Source organism: Equus asinus, chromosome 8, assembly GCF_041296235.1.
Source record: "Equus asinus isolate D_3611 breed Donkey chromosome 8, EquAss-T2T_v2, whole genome shotgun sequence".
NCBI classification, from domain to species: domain Eukaryota; kingdom Metazoa; phylum Chordata; class Mammalia; order Perissodactyla; family Equidae; genus Equus; species Equus asinus.
This window is the reverse complement of record NC_091797.1, coordinates 76227466-76243221: the sequence shown is the minus strand read 5'-3', so window position 1 is coordinate 76243221 and position 15756 is coordinate 76227466. Positions and strand designations below refer to the sequence as shown.

General features: G+C 40.7%; 1 protein-coding gene across 17 annotated transcripts in view; it reads right to left on the bottom strand.

The window, feature by feature from the left end:
• Window positions 1–15756, bottom strand: part of CLIP1 (CAP-Gly domain containing linker protein 1) — a 113952-nt gene that overhangs the window by 60331 nt on the left and 37865 nt on the right. For all 17 annotated transcript variants that reach the window (XM_070515945.1, XM_070515961.1, XM_070515957.1 and 14 more), the window contains 5 exons: window positions 9064–9188; window positions 6968–7190; window positions 3094–3291; window positions 2372–2475; window positions 178–238 (listed from right to left, as the gene is read on the bottom strand). In XM_070515945.1, coding sequence (XP_070372046.1) covers window positions 178–238; window positions 2372–2475; window positions 3094–3291; window positions 6968–7190; window positions 9064–9188 — 711 coding nt within the window. The remainder of the gene's footprint in view (window positions 1–177; window positions 239–2371; window positions 2476–3093; window positions 3292–6967; window positions 7191–9063; window positions 9189–15756) is intronic.

The following is a 15756-nucleotide window of genomic DNA, read 5'->3' as shown; positions in this document are numbered from 1 at the left end:
GGGCTCCAGGACCTCAGCCGTAAGCCACACCCAGACCCCGCCCGGCCAGAGACTGGGGTTCCTGCGCTTGCCTCTGCTGCCTGCTCTGGCCACGCGTGTCAGCTGGCACAGTGCTTTCATTCACAGTTCTGAACAGCGGTACCCAGAAAAGCTCTAGAAGAGCCGGAGGGGTTTTACCTCAAGATCGCCTTTAGTGATTGATTCCTCCTCAACCCGGAACTGAAGGTCCTCAACCTTCCTGTGGAACAAAATCCAAACAAAGCACTTAAAAGTCTGCCTTACCAAAAAATAACACAAAAATCTATAATCAATACCCTGGTGAATTTAGCAGATAATGGTGGAAAGAAATGCCTTAGAGACATAGAAAATAAAGAAATGCATCTTTAGGCCTCTGGTTTATAAATCTAAGAGCTCTACTCAGGAAACTCCAAAGTTCTGTCCAGGTACCGATGCCAGAAGGCAGGAGGTAATGAGAGTTGAGAAAAATCAATTGGTTCCCTTGGTCACAACCACCAGAATGGATCTAATCAAGACAAGATCAGCCCAAAGGGAAAAGGTCTGATTACCAAAGAAATAGGTTTGAGAAGCAAATCTATAATTTCTTCTTTCCATTAACAGAACATAGGGGGAAGTGGCACAAACAACACATCTCTCTTCATACCACCCTCCATCAGCTATTCTCAGGTGAGGTTAGCAGACTGCCCACACCAAGCAGGGATCCCCAGGACAGTACTAGGACCTGTTCCAAGACTGAGAGAGTAACGTTGTGAACAATTTGGAGGAGGAGCAATCGAGGATCCAATTTCTTTGATTCTAAAATGCACCTTTTTTCACATTTTAAAATATCTGATATTCGGTGTGGGTTTCAATCAAAGCCATCCCAAAGTCAAAGAAATACGATATTCTGAAGATTTACAAAATCTGGGTAACATCCATGTTATGAATCTGTACAAAAGTGGGTGTAGGGGCTGGGCCAGTGGTGCAGTAGTTAAGTGCGCACATTCCGCTTCGGCAGCCCGGGGTTCACCGGTTCGGATCGCAGGTGCGGACACGGCACCACTTGGCAAGCCATGCTGTGGTAGGCGTCCCACGTATAAAGTAGAGGAAGATGGGCACGGATGTTAGCTCAGCGCCAGTCTTCCTCAGCAAAAAGAGGAGGATTGGCGGCAGATGTTAGCTCAGGGCTAATCTTCCTCAAAAAAAAAAAAAGTGGGTATAGGAGAAGGAAGAAAGGGGGGGACAAAGTTCATAACCTATATGTAAAAACCAAAAATCTTTCAAACTCACTAGCATTTCTAGCAAAATTAGGAACAAAAAAATTCTCCTCAGGTAAATCAGAAATATAATCACAGGTGTAAGCCCCCATGATTATTGCAGAGCTGGAGGGACATTTCTATTGCCCAGCAATCAGCAGAGCAAGAGCCATTTTCAGAACAGAAGCCAATGGTACTGGTGCCTTGGCATTCAGAAGGGCCTAGGAGGGTCTGCCACTGTCTCTCATTTACTTGTAGCCATATTTAGGATGCAAGGAGAATTTCCTATGTATGGCATTTCTCTCTCCAGTAAAAAGGCAATTTCCTTGTTAAAAGACTGTGTCACACCTTCCCCGGATCCCCTCACCAGAGCAGCGCTCATGACCCTCCCGAGCACAGTTACACCAGTTACTACTGAGTTAAGTCACTACCCGACATGTCAGAAAACGGAACAAAATGCAACCGAGGACAGATGTCTCATAACCCGGAGATGTTCAGATGGGTTCCCTGCAGACACCTTTTTCAGAGATCTTGTTTATCCACAGCCTCAAAAAACCTTTTATAAGAACCAAACTTGCTTTCTCTGTCTCACACAATTTAGCACTTGATTTCATCCTGACCTGGATAATCCTCTAATTGCTTCACATGAGAGTTTTGTTTTCCTAATAAGGTAGGAGTTTCTCAAGGACAGGGACCTTATATCACCCACCAGCATCATACAATTTCATTAGATACAGGGAAGGGGTTTTGTAAACACTGGGTAACTTAGACCTTGAATATCCTCTCACCAGGAATGGCTCCAGGTGGAAGCTGGGTTTGAATTAACTCCACAACCCTGACTAAGGCTATCTTCAAGAGGATGCTTGCACACAGTAGGGGTTTAATAAATATTTGTTAAATTAATCAGGTCATGTTTAGATGATTCCAAAGTTCTCAAAAAAAGTCAAATCAAAGCGAACCCTCCTCACACGATATGAAGAGATCAAGCCCTGGTGAAGACACAGTCCTTCCTTTGCTTCTGAAGGCTGACCCAGTAAGGCTGTTAATGGTACAAGTTTTTCCAAAGGTCAGTTAAAAGGAAAAGGCCACGCTTGCCCCAGGGAACAGACTGAGATCACCTTTTCTCCTCTTCAAGTTGGTTGAGAAGCTCCACTTTCTCCCTGTCAGCAGCTTCCACCATTGTTCGTAGCTGGTCCATCTTGGCCTCCAATTCTAGGACATGCTGGGGAAGGCAAGGACGTCAGTGAGTAGCCTCTTTCTGACCCAGATACAGGCCCAAGGATGTCTCCAAAGAGCTATGGCTAAGTGGTACCATTATGGGTTGACATTAACCTAAAACCGTTTCACGTTAAAATGCTTTCTATGATCTTTAATAGGTTATTCTCAGCAGCATTCCTGGAAGCTAGATGATGAAAAATCACACCATTAAAGCGATAGAGGGCAATATTAAAACAACTGTCATCTTTTTTGAAGCTGAAACTCATACAAAGGATAATCTATAAAACAGGAGTTTTAATCACTGGTAAAGTCCTAGCAAACAAGCTCTCCTAACACAGGCCAAAAGACCCGGACAGAAAGACCAAAACGCAAGGTAGACTCAAGAAGAACAAAACTTCATCTTTATGACAATGCAAACTGGCACCCCTGGTCACAGCTTTCAAACAGCCCGGCAGAGACATTTATACTTATTTCTAGTACTCTCAAAACTAGCTCCCCAGCTCCAAGCACCAGGTACGCCATTCGGCCTCCTCCCTCAATTTAGAAACCATCACCATCTCCGCAACAACATCAGCTTAGAACCCGTCACCATCTCCGCAACAAGGTCAGCGCCAGACTTCACCTGGTCGTGTCCGTCCCGGGCCAGAGCTAGCTCCTGCTCTATTTCCCCCACGTGGCTCGTGGCCTTGGCCACCTCCGCCCTCTCTAGATCCCGTTCAGCCAGCAGCTGCTCAATGTGCTGCTGCTTCTCCTTCAAGGCCTCCTGGAGGGCAGTGGTGCCGGAGATCTTCCTGGCGTAACGGGAGGAGGTTTCAGTCAACTGCAAAGGAAAGTTAAAGAAGTGAAGGATGATGATGCTATCAGGGATGCAAGGAGGGTGCGATGCATGCATGGCAGGCGTCTCCTCAGCAAAGCAAAAGTGCTGCCCTGACTTGCAGGCTTGCCAATTATTAGAAAAGGCTGTTCATCAAGAAAACAAGACAGCATGTGCCTCCTGCTTGTAAATTTCACAAAGAACACATCAATGTAAAGAGTTCATGGAACAATCAGGAAGATGTTTAGAAGGAAACAAGTGGCTCAAATCAAATGTACCCTGAACTCAGTTGACAGGGCCTTGTAAGAATCTTGAAAAATTCCACAGAACCCATTTAACAAGTTTCTCTAAACTCCACTTCGGCCTGAACGTCATTAACAGCTATCTTCTTGTTATGACATTTTGGCCAATCTTTTGATCCTTAGGCTTGAGGCTGAGACTTTTTTCAACTTCTTAAGCTTCTAAATACCACTAAATAACCAAGAAGTCACCCCTTGAGTCACAAACCTTCCTTCAATTGATTAAACAGTTGAATCTTCGTCAGGATTTATTTTCTTCATTTTTCTTTCAAAATGAAGGCAGAGGAGATCTCACTCATGAATCCAGCCTTGAAGACATGAATCCCCATCACCAGAGAGATTTATAAAGATAAGATTAAGAGGAAAACTCCATCTGCCTTCAAAAGTGTGTGTGAGTGGGTGAGTGTGCATGCATGGGCAAGTACACACACGAGAGAGAGGAAGGAAAAGGACACAGGAGGGAGAAAAAAGAGCAGGAAGAGAGATTTGTGGAAAAAGAGAAGTAGAGGGAGGAGCAGAGGGAGAAGACAAGGGGATTGGAGAAGGCAGGAGGAAAATGAGAAGCAGGGAGAGAAAGACAGCTTGGGGAAAGCAGAAAGAAGCTTCAGTTGTGTCATCTGTTAATCTTTGCTGTTTCATGTACCCAATTCCTCCATCTTGAGGATAATCGTCACGTAAAAACACAGAGAAAAGAACCTCTTATTAAATGTTAACAGGTAATTTGGGCAAGTTGAATAATATTCTTCCAAGCTAGGCTCCAGAGGCTGGGAGGTAGTCAAGAAAAGGCCTCCTCCCTTGGTAAGCTGTTGTCCAAGGCCATATCCTTAGCGATGGCTGGCTCTAGATCAAGCAGCCTCGATTTCATCTTCTGCAGTCAAAGCCACATTTGCCGCCTGAATGCTCTTCTCTTCATCAGTCTACCTGAGCCCTCGTTCAGGATGCAGAGTGAGTAAGGATCTGTTATCAATTAATAGTGAGGCAACCTGATAACTACAAGAGTAAAGGAATCCAATCAAACCCAACGGTCCTTTGCTGTTTCTATTTAGCGAACTTTCTTGAATTATTTAAACATATGAGGGAGGATTCCTGTTTTCTCTTTTCACCACCTGACCTTGACTTCCCAATTTCGTCATATGGTTAAATTATACTTTCTCATACTAACGTTTCTTCCTGAAGACACTAAATCTGAGGTTCCCAAACCCTGAGCAGAGACACCCCAGGGCACTGCAGCAAACGCACAGGGCACTGTGGCATATTTTAAAATTTCAAGGGAAACACAGCAACGCCTGGTGGACACCACACAACTACTCGTTTGAGGCAATTCAAGCTTAGACTGTACTACATTCCTTTCGATAACATCATGTCTTTCCAAAGCTAGGTTCTGGCTACCGTCATGACAAAAAGCCAGTACTGTGCAAAAATCAAAAGCAGCATAGGAAATGAGGGTAGCAGTGTTCAGTAAGATTCCAACGTTTGACAAGCTGTGCAGCGCCCAAGAGGAGCATACAATCTAACAGTAAGTGATTATGGTCAAGAATGAATAAAAAAATATTCTCTCAATTAATGGGTATAATTTTTTTTCAACCAGCTACTGAATTGTTAGGACAGAAGTATTAATTGTTTGGGCCTAATTACTTAATAAACAAAACTGTTAGCTATTCTTTTGGCCTAGGGGCACCATGAAAAAATAACTGAGACACTAAAAGTGCTATGAAACCAGAAAGTTTGGGCACCTTGGTGCTCAATACTTTGAGAAGATCATTTTGCATTAAATAATCTTTAGACTTTTTTGTATACATGAATGGGATTATATTGCTGACATATGTTCCCAGGAAGTCACACTTTCAATTATTCTATATTCTTGGCATATTCTTTTATGGTGATTTTTGAATTAGAAACAATAGCCACCATATGTAAAGATATTCAAAAGTAAGCTGTTCTACAAGGCAAAGAGACATTCTCTTTTGTCAGTTTTCTTCACTGAATGGGGTGAGCTAAGGGGAAGCAGAACTGGTCTGAAAAGTAAGAGAAGACATTGGGGAGAGCAGGGAGAGATTGGTTATTTTCCAAAGAAATGGACACTCATAATTAAAATGTAATATAAACTACTCAAGAAAGAATTCCCAATCCAGAGCAGACACTTTGTGAAATTGTCCAGGATTAGCGAAGGAGACGATGCCCATATCAGAGTTTGCCGGCCCACTCTGAACCAGGCTTTGTTCAAACGGAGGGGGTTCTTTACCTCCATTTCACTCTTCTTGTCAAGCTTTTCTCATAAAAGTTCATTTGCCATTTTTCTGTTGAAGATGCAGACTTTATTTTCGCACACAAAATGAAGAAGTTCAAGCAGGTATTTATTTTACCTGAACTTAGGAGGAAGAAAGACCAGCTGGCTGGCAGAGGAGCACCACCCCCACTCTGAGGAGAGATTCCCCTGACATTCCTGCCCCACGATCACGGAAGAGAAGGCAAAACAAGACCAAAGGCCAGCAGCCTCACTCCCATCATGCCACTTAACGTTCTAACTCTTGTCTGCAGTTCACCATCATAACGCAGAGATCTCCAGTTCAGTCTGGAGTACAATCTTACGCTCTCATTTCAAATTTAAATGGTATTTGCCTCACTTCAAGTAAATAAACTTAAAGGCAGGAGATGATAACTTATTTATTAGCCAAAAAGTCATTGCCTTGACTCTAATAAAACACCACATTAACACACAGAATGAGGCATTGCCTATTTTATTTTAATCCTGGTGATTCTATTTTTACTGATCTAAATGAGAGCAGAGAGAGAGGAAGAGGGAGCGGGAGGATGAGATGAAGAGAAGAGACAAAACAAAACACGGCTTTTCCTAGCATCCTTTCAAGTTCTATAAGTTCCGCTCTGTGTCCTCTGGCCCAAGTCAGGAACACTCCACACATTAACTGCTTTCATTGGATTAGACTGTATTCATGTAATACTAGAATTCTGAGAACACGGCTTTTCTCAAAATACTCTAGTTCCTAAAATTGTCTGAAGTCAAAGATAAAGAGACCTACATCCTTGAGGAAAAGGATCCCTCCAATCTTCCTGTCATCCTTGTGCTCAAAATAATTTCAGAGAAAAGACATCATCCCATATGTTAGATGAAAAAACAGTAGTTACTACGGACTCACCAAGAACTGGTACAACTTAAAGCCTTAAGAATCTAAAAAGGGCTGTTAAAAACTCTTTATTTCAAAACTTGTATTCTTGCTGGAGTTTTATCTTGTGAAACTTGTAACGACTTTCACAGGCTACAACCCACATTTAGAACAAGGGCAAGGAGAGACTCAATATTTCCTAAAGCAAAGCAGGTGCCCTGACAGCCGCAGTGATCACGCAGTAAGAACAGGGAGGCTTACTAATCCTGTCCGGCTGGGCTTGCTGCTCACGGAGGAGGCCACCGAGCTCACGGAGCTGAGAGAGGAGGCGGACGGGCTGCGCTTCAGGCTGGCAGGCGTGGTTGCCATCACTCGCCTCACGGCAGCGGCCTTGGCTTTGGCTGGTGTAGTGGAAGGGAAGCCAATCTTGGTCACTTTGTGGACAGGAGCAAACAAGCCATATTTGGGTTGACACTGAAAATACCTTTAGAGAACAACAATAAGAACAGTAACAAGAAACAACTTAATTACAAGAAATCACAATTACAACTAAAATGCTCTCCTAACTCATAACTCATGACTGGTTTACTGTGAATTCTACCAATAAGCTGGGATGATACCCAGTGTGAAGCATTTACGTGTATCTAGGCTGATAAGTAACCTCAATAATGTTTTAGAAAACATGCTAATAAATAACAATGATAGAGAGAGATGGAATTATTCATCTGTTACTAAGATTCTATGCAAAAGGAATAAATATTTCTACCATCTGATAAACATACATAAAGGAGACCTTAGTAATATAGTGATCCCACTTCATAAAACCATGCCAAACAAAGGGAAAAAGAAATCAAACAAGCACCTAACTCTGGCAGATTCACTAAAGTAAAGGTGGAGAAATCTCAACCAGTACAGTCAGTTCTCAGACTGACAGTGGAGACCATACGACTCTAGAGAATTACAATGTCTTAATATCAAGAAGGACGGCTTCATAATTGTTGCAGCACCAAGAGGTTTTATCTCCTCAAGGCATTATCATTGTATTGGGTAGATAAAGCCCATATGCTTACAATGAATTTGGATACTCTTTTTTTTTTTAATTGAGTTAATGATAGGTTACAATCTTGTGAAATTTCAGTTGTACATTAATGTTTGTCATTCGTGTTGCAGGGGCACCACTTCACCCTTTGTGCCCACCCCCCACCCCACCTTTCCCCTGGTATCCACTAAACTGTTCTTAGTCCATAATTTTAAATTCCTCATATGAGTGGAGTCATACACAGATTATCCTTCTCTCGCTGGCTTATTTCACTTAACATAATTCCCTCAAGGTCCATCCATGTTATTGCAAATGGAATGATTTTGTTCTGTTTTATAGCTGAGTAGTATTCCATTGTATATATGTACCACATCTTCTTTATCCTGAATTTGGATACATTTTATAAGTAAAATGTTAATGACAACACTTTATACTACTAATAATGCATCATATACCGTACCTATGCCCAGTCTTCAAAATATTTTGAAAAGAAAGTGTGGGAAATTTCTCTTGCATTCATTTGTACATTTAATTTCCACCCATCTTATCTCTGGGAGGTGAGAGTGGGGTTATCCTCACAATGGAAGAGGTCTGCCTGCTATCTGTTCTCTTGCCACAGGATAGAATTCTTGTCATCAGATACGAAGACATGTTTTATGTTCTTTGCCTAACAAAGGTAACTTCCTTCTCTTCACTCCCCGACCCCCAACACCCAGAAACTCATTCAGAGGTTGAGTGCTATCAAAAAGGAGAGGAGCCAAAAGGATGACATATTTCCTTTCTATTTTGAAAAATAAATTGAAAATACTATATATGATACTATAATGGTGGATACATTTCATTATACATTTATCAAAACCCACAGAATGTACACCACCAAGTGTGAACTTGGACTTTGGCTGATTATGATATGCCAATGTAGGTTCATCAGTTGCAACAAATGTTCCATTAGGTGCAGGATGTTGAAAAGGGAGAAGCTGTGCATGTGTGGGGCAGGGGGTGTACAGGAACTCTCTGAACCTTCCTCTCAATTTTGCTGTGAACCTAAAACTGCTCTAAAAATAATAATAATAATAAAGTCTTAAATAAACTGAATGCCTATTCAGAATCTACTCAGATGCGTGACACATATTACTAAAAGAGACAGTCAAAAGAACAACTCCAGTTCTAGTGGAGGAAAACAATCAGTAGAGTCGTCTTAGGAAATAGAAGTGCAGCTCTTCAAAACACTCACTTCCGTTTTATTACACACAATTGGTGAGATGTGCTGAGCACCTTTACATGCAAGAGGGAGACAAGATTCCAATTCCAAACAAACCTGGTTCCAGCCACAGCCCCGTCATTCTTCCCAAGAGGCTCGTCTAATTCCACACCACACCATTCCCCCTTGGCAAAGTCTGTCTCCCCAAGAAACCGGACTACACCAGCCTTAGTGCCACCAACCTGGAAGAAGAGAATGTGCAAATGACGAGATGAACATATTTCCATAGCTTAATCCTTTGCTGCTGCAACCAAGAACTAAGTACTGTGCTCCATCACTTCTATCAGCACCTCTTCTCTCCGCCTTCTCTTCAACTCTCTGAAGACTTCTCTCCAAAGACAGGCAAACTTTACCTGGGTGACTTATATTACCAGAGTAATTTGATACCTAATATAGTCCAATAATGAAATAGTCTATGTAATATGGAGTAATTAAGACTGTCCATCAAATTAATTATTCCCTTCCTTAGAAAAATACTTTATAAAAATACTCCAGAGGGATTTTCCTGCTTCAAAATAAATGTCTGCCACAAAAATAAAACCCCTACATCATTAAAGGAACACAAAATTCATCCGTAGTCCCTACACTGTAACAATTGCTGTGTTTATTCTCTCATGTAAAGGAAGCAGTAACATATACATATTATCACATTTTACTTTACATGAACTGTTCAAAACTGTGAGTCTTTTTAAACGTTTGACTCTTTGTCCCATCTATTGTTTAAATAATAGCTAAACATTAATTATGTCCACAATTATCCCACCAGCATTTATTAATTATTTCTTCCTTTGCCTTAATTTTTCTATTTCAAATACTCATTACATCACATTCTCTGTCACGTGCACATGAGAACACACAGATGCGTCTGAGTCTTTCCACAGGTTCACAGTTCAGTCTCTGCCCTCCTGCCACGGCATTTCAATTACTGCAACTTCACAATCTCTACCATATTTGCTACTGCTCATTTTCCTTACTACTCTACTTCTTTGGAATACTCTTCGATTTTCTTACTTTTTTCTAAGCTTCTTTTGTCTTACTTTTGGTTTTTTTACATCCCCAATTTTAAAAGAGGTGGATCACTGCAGGAAATTAAGACCATTACAAGCAAAAAATAAAGGTAATACCTGTATTCTCAACACCCAGACACAGTCACTGCTGGCTGTTTAGTATTCCACAGTATAGATGAGTCACAATGTGCACCTGACTCATTTTTCATTTGGGATGTTCACCTTTTCCTTACTGATTTAAAAAAACCCTCTTTATACGTAATGAATTTAAATTAATTCTTGAATAATCAATACATTCTCATGGTTCAAAAATTTTAAATATAAATATGTATCGAAGAAAGACTCTCCCTTATTAAACTCTTGTCCCCTATCTGCCCTACTCCCACCATCACAGGTGTAACCATTATTACTGATCTACAGTGTGTCCTGCCTCCCAGCATTTCCTTAGGCATACAAAAGCAAGGGCTAATTTGGCTTTTTATTCCTCCCTGTTGTTTTTACACTAAAGCCAGTGTACTACATGCACTGCTCTCTGCTTCGCTTTGTTCCATATCAAGACATGGAGAGCTTCCTTCTTTGCATTTACAAGTGCATGTCACTCCACTGTATGGATGCACCCAGTTTATTAAATCAGCCCCTACTCATAGACATTTAGGTTAAGTAGGTTTATTTGTTTAACCAATTTAAAAATCATTTTGGCTAATTCTTAAAAAAGTACAATGGGATTGCGTTAAACTTAGATTACCTTGGGAAGGTAATTAATCTTATTGATCTTTATAAGGAACTAGTTTTTAAGTTTTTCCCCTTTTGTTTGTGATGTTCTCTATTTAATTTAATTCACTTTTTATCTTTACTATTTCCTTTTTGTTACTTTTGGTTTATTGTTCTTTCCCTCCAAATTTCTTAAAACCAATACTAAGTTCATCCTTTGTCTTGTTTTTTATTTATTTATTTAATTAATTAATTTTTTTGAGGAAGATTAGCCCTGAGCTAACATCTGCCACCAATCCTCCTCTTTTTGCTGAGGAAGACTGGCCCTGAGCTAACATCCATGCCCATGTTCCTCTACTTTATATGTGGGACGCCTACCACAGCATGGCTTGCCAAGCAGTGCCATGTCCGCATCTGGGATCCAAACTGGCGAACCCCGGGCTGCCAAAGCAGAATGTGCGAACTTAACTGCTGCGCCACTGGGTTGGCCCCATGTCTTGCTTTTTCATACTCAAGATATTTGTTTCCTTTTTTTTTTGAAGATTTTATTTTTCCTTTTTCTCCCCAAAGCCCCCCGATGCATAGTTGCATATTTTTAGTTGTGAGTCCTTCTAGTCGTGCTATGTGGGACGCCACCTCAACATGGCCTGATGAGCGGTGCCATGTCTGCACCAGGATCTGAACCAGCGAAACCCTGGGCCACCAAAGTGGAGCATGTGAACTTAACCACTTGGCCACGGGGCCGACGCCAGATATTTGTTTCTAATTTTTCCCTGAATACCACTTTCCTTGAGTTTGGGATGACACATTTTTTCCTTAGCTTTGTTTACCTCTTTGGTAAGATGGAAAACTTTAAAGCCTCAAAGCTATCTACATTTTCTCTAAAAGGAAAACTTCTTGTGAAACTGATTTAAGGACCTAAAGGAGTTATGGTTTAAGATACTCTAGACAGGGAGGGCATGTAGGGAGTGACAGAGGGCAGGCAGCACCAGGACATTCCAGAAACATCCTGGTGTCATGACAGGCATCACTGAGGAAAGACAGAGTTGGAGGCTGGAGAAAACTCCATGGCAGCAAGTCTGTTGTGTCCAGCACTTCAGCACGCAATGCCCAGCAGAGAAGGGTAGGCACTTGACACAGATTTGCTGCATAAATGAAAGGTGACCTTCTCCATTGGGACCTACATAGAAACGGCCCCTTTTCCATGTAAACCAACTAAAGGAAAAAGATATCCCATGGCTGAGGGTGAATTTGATGTCTCAGAAGCAGGCAAAGGAAGAAATATGCTAACACAGAGCATGAGCTCTCAAGCTGGACACATTCAAATGCCATCTCTGTCTATTAACTAGGCAAGTTGCTTAATTTCTAAATCTCAGCTTCCTCATAAGTAACATGGGGATAATTATATGACTTTTGTGAGGATTAAATAAAATAATCCACACAAAATTGCTCAGAGCAGTGTCCGACAGCGTAAGAGTATGTGTTAGTTTGCCCACACTAACAAGAGTACTAGTTCTAGATCTGGCACATTTGACTTTTTAACGCTCTTACTGGTATTCACAGAATCTACAAATAGTTGTCTATATAAAATTGGCTCAGTCTTCTCCATCCTCCTACACCACAGCATTCAGAGCAGCAGTCTAACCAACATGATCCGAGCAAAACACAGTACATTAGTTGAAGATGATGCAATCTCTGAAGATCTGTTGAATTCTTTGGGGGTGAGCCTAAGTTACTGTCATGACAATTGTTTTTCCAAGAAGTGTCTAACAGGCTGTGGTCAGGAAATTCTCCAAGCAAACCACAGGCTTCATTCAGGTCAGAAGCCTTATAAAAAATTACCACGAATAACTGATTAGCAACTATTTCTCTAAATGCAGGTAATATAATAGACATTTACCCTGAAAAAAAAATACCATGCCACAAAGTTTGTTTGAAATGCATGATTACTAGTTCCTAGAATGGCCAGTTTTCTTATACTTCTTCTCCCACCAAACGTGGAATTGTTGACTCATGTAACAGACAATATGCTTTCCTGTCCCTTCTAAAAGATCATTAGTAATTATTCAAAATATCTTCAACAGAGACAGAAAGTCACAGGAAGTCCTAAAATCACTCAAATGCTTTTCTGCTTATTTCACAGTTCACTTAAACACTTCTCACGTGTTCCAGAGAATCTTAATATGTACATTTACAATAAGTAAAAGCCACAATTTTCAAATCTATGTTTTAAGGGCAGATATCAAGATTATGAAAGAAAAAAATTTTCAACATTGAACCAAAAATATAGATTCCTATGGCAAACACAAATTACTACCATTAATTTTCTTTACTCTCAGAAAACAAGCATATAACTCCTAACACTGTGGTCAACCTAAGTCAAAATTAGAAGTTAATCTAAACTAGAAACTCAACTAAAGGAAAATCTAGCCATGTTCATGCTTTAGCAAATCTCAGATTTTTAAATTCTCATTCATTCATTCAATATATATTTCTTGAGTGCTTGGGCCCTTAGGACACAAAGATAAACAGAACACAGTGTTGGCTACTGATGGAAAGAGAAATTCAAATAATTCCAGTAAAAAGTGATAAGTACTTTAAGAGGTTTCTAAAAAATGCTGTGGGAACAGAAACATATATTCTTCTTTTAAACTCTTGTGAAAAATCAGGAACACTGATAAATTCTGCTGGACTCATGAATGGGTCCACAAACAGGAAACAGGAAACATTTAACCCTCTCTGAACTCTCCCATCTATTCATTATCAAGTCCCAAACAAGCCATTTAATCCCACCATGCCTTGCTTTATAAAACCATAAAACGTCCAATGAGTGGTAATAATGGATTATTTCACAGGAATTTTGAGAGCTATTAAATTTTGTGGGGTGGCTTCTTTATAGTATCATTTTGAGTCTCCAAATCTATAATATACAGTGGTAAGTAAACCCCCTTAAAAAACTAATATGACAAGAGCAGATGACGTATAACAGATATTCTCCCCTAACTTTAACTCTCCCCAGAACAAACAGGTAAACAAAAGATGACAATTATGAAGACACTGGTTAAAAGATTTAAAAAAGTTATGCTTAACTTGGACTTTAACTCTTGAAACTAATTTTGCCTTCTGAAAAATATATTAACTCCTTCAGGATCCAGTACCCCAAGAATACCGAGAAATAAGAAAAAAAAAAGGGAAAGGGTTAATCTGTTACCTCAGAGAGTGGGCACAGAATTGCTTAATATAAGACTGCAAGCACCAAATATTTGACATTTTAAACTATGAGCATGAATTCCTTTTAAAAAAAAATTTCACCTAATTAAATAAATAAATAAAACTGGATAAGATGAGGCATGTCTATAAAATGAAATATATTCAGTCATTAAAAAAAAAGGAAATATAACATGCTGAATCTCAAAACATTAGGCTAAGTGAAAGAAGACAGACATTAAAAACTACATGTTGGGGTCACCTCGTGGCCAAGTTCATGCGCTCAGCTTCGGCGGCCCAGGGTTTCGCCGGTCCAGATCCTGGGTGCGGACATGGCACTGCTCATCAGGCCATGCTGAGGTGGCGTCCCACATAGCACAATCAGAGGCACAACTAGAATATACAACTATGTACTGGGGGGGGGGGCAGTTTGGGGAGAAGAAGAAGAAAAAAGAAAAAAGGAAGACTGGCAACAGATGTCAGCTCAGGTGCCAATCTTTAAATAAAAAATTATTTGCCCAAACTCCTCAAAACACCAATGAAACAAAAAAAGCAAACAAAACTCAGTATTTTCTACAGTTACGGTTTTCAAAGTAGGCAGTTCAGGCAAACATATTTCCAGGGTTCCACAAATATTTCATTTTAAAAAATAGATTTTAACTGTTTAAACATTTAATACAAAACCAAGAAACATCTACCCCTACTAGCCCTGGGGTTGATAAAGTGCAGAATATTTAATCACCAGAGTCAGTTTCTTATGTGGCACTAAGATCAAAAAGGACTCCACGTAACCAAAATGATATTAGCGAAGTCTGCTTTTCTAATCTACATAAGATCATAAACTACAAAGAGTCTCAGGCTCAACATATTTTTGCAAGGATGTTTAAAGAATTCACAAATGCAGTATTAAAAGTTAGAAGACGTGATGTACTAACAGGCATTTCAACAGACTCAGGCCCGGGCAGTGGTCAGACCTTCCTAGCCCCAAGCCCCAAAGCAGGATAGAGTGAGCTGCCTCTTCCCCTCCCAGAAACTCCCAAGCCCCAGGGGCCTCCGCACAGTTCTCAAGGCTGGAGAGATACCAGCTTTGATACCTTTGGGTTAAGACACAGGCTTAGGTTTGCAAAATGAACCCTCATTTCACACTAATCAGCAAGTGCCCAGTTACTGAGCCCTGTAGAAAACTCGCCAGCAGTGTGAAAACAAAACCGCTGCTATAGGCAGACAGGGCACCACGAAGGGTTTTATGCAGGGGAACAGCATAATCAGATGTACAACTTAAATGGACAACAGTGTGGAAGTCCAGGCAAAGGTGATGATGGCTTAATTCAAGGCAGCGCAGGTCCACAGGACTAGAGGAAGATGGAGAGTGACGCCAAAGACATGAAATGCAACGGGTGGATGGATTATTTCATGCATTCCCACACCTCAAAAGTAGACATGGGAAAAGCACATTTAGGATTCCACCATCTCACAACTGAAAGCAGTGAGCAGGAAGAGGAGCATCAACATCGACTACGAACTGCTAAGATCTGACTACTGAATCTGGCTGTGCACAAATAGCAGGAAGCTGCCAAGTCCAGCTTCCCATTAGTAGTGCAAGGTTCTCTGCATTTCCTTCCCGGCAATCCTACAAGGCTATGCTGAGTCAGATTTAAGGCTTGTGGAAACTGCAAATGAAAAAAAATCCAAACTAAAATCAGAAAAAATAATTCAAATCTGCAGCGATCCTCACTGCAAAGGAATTAGGCTAAGTAAAACCTACCAGCTGGAAAAGATCTCCACATTCAGCTGAGGTCTCCAGAAAGAGTTTTTAACCTAATGT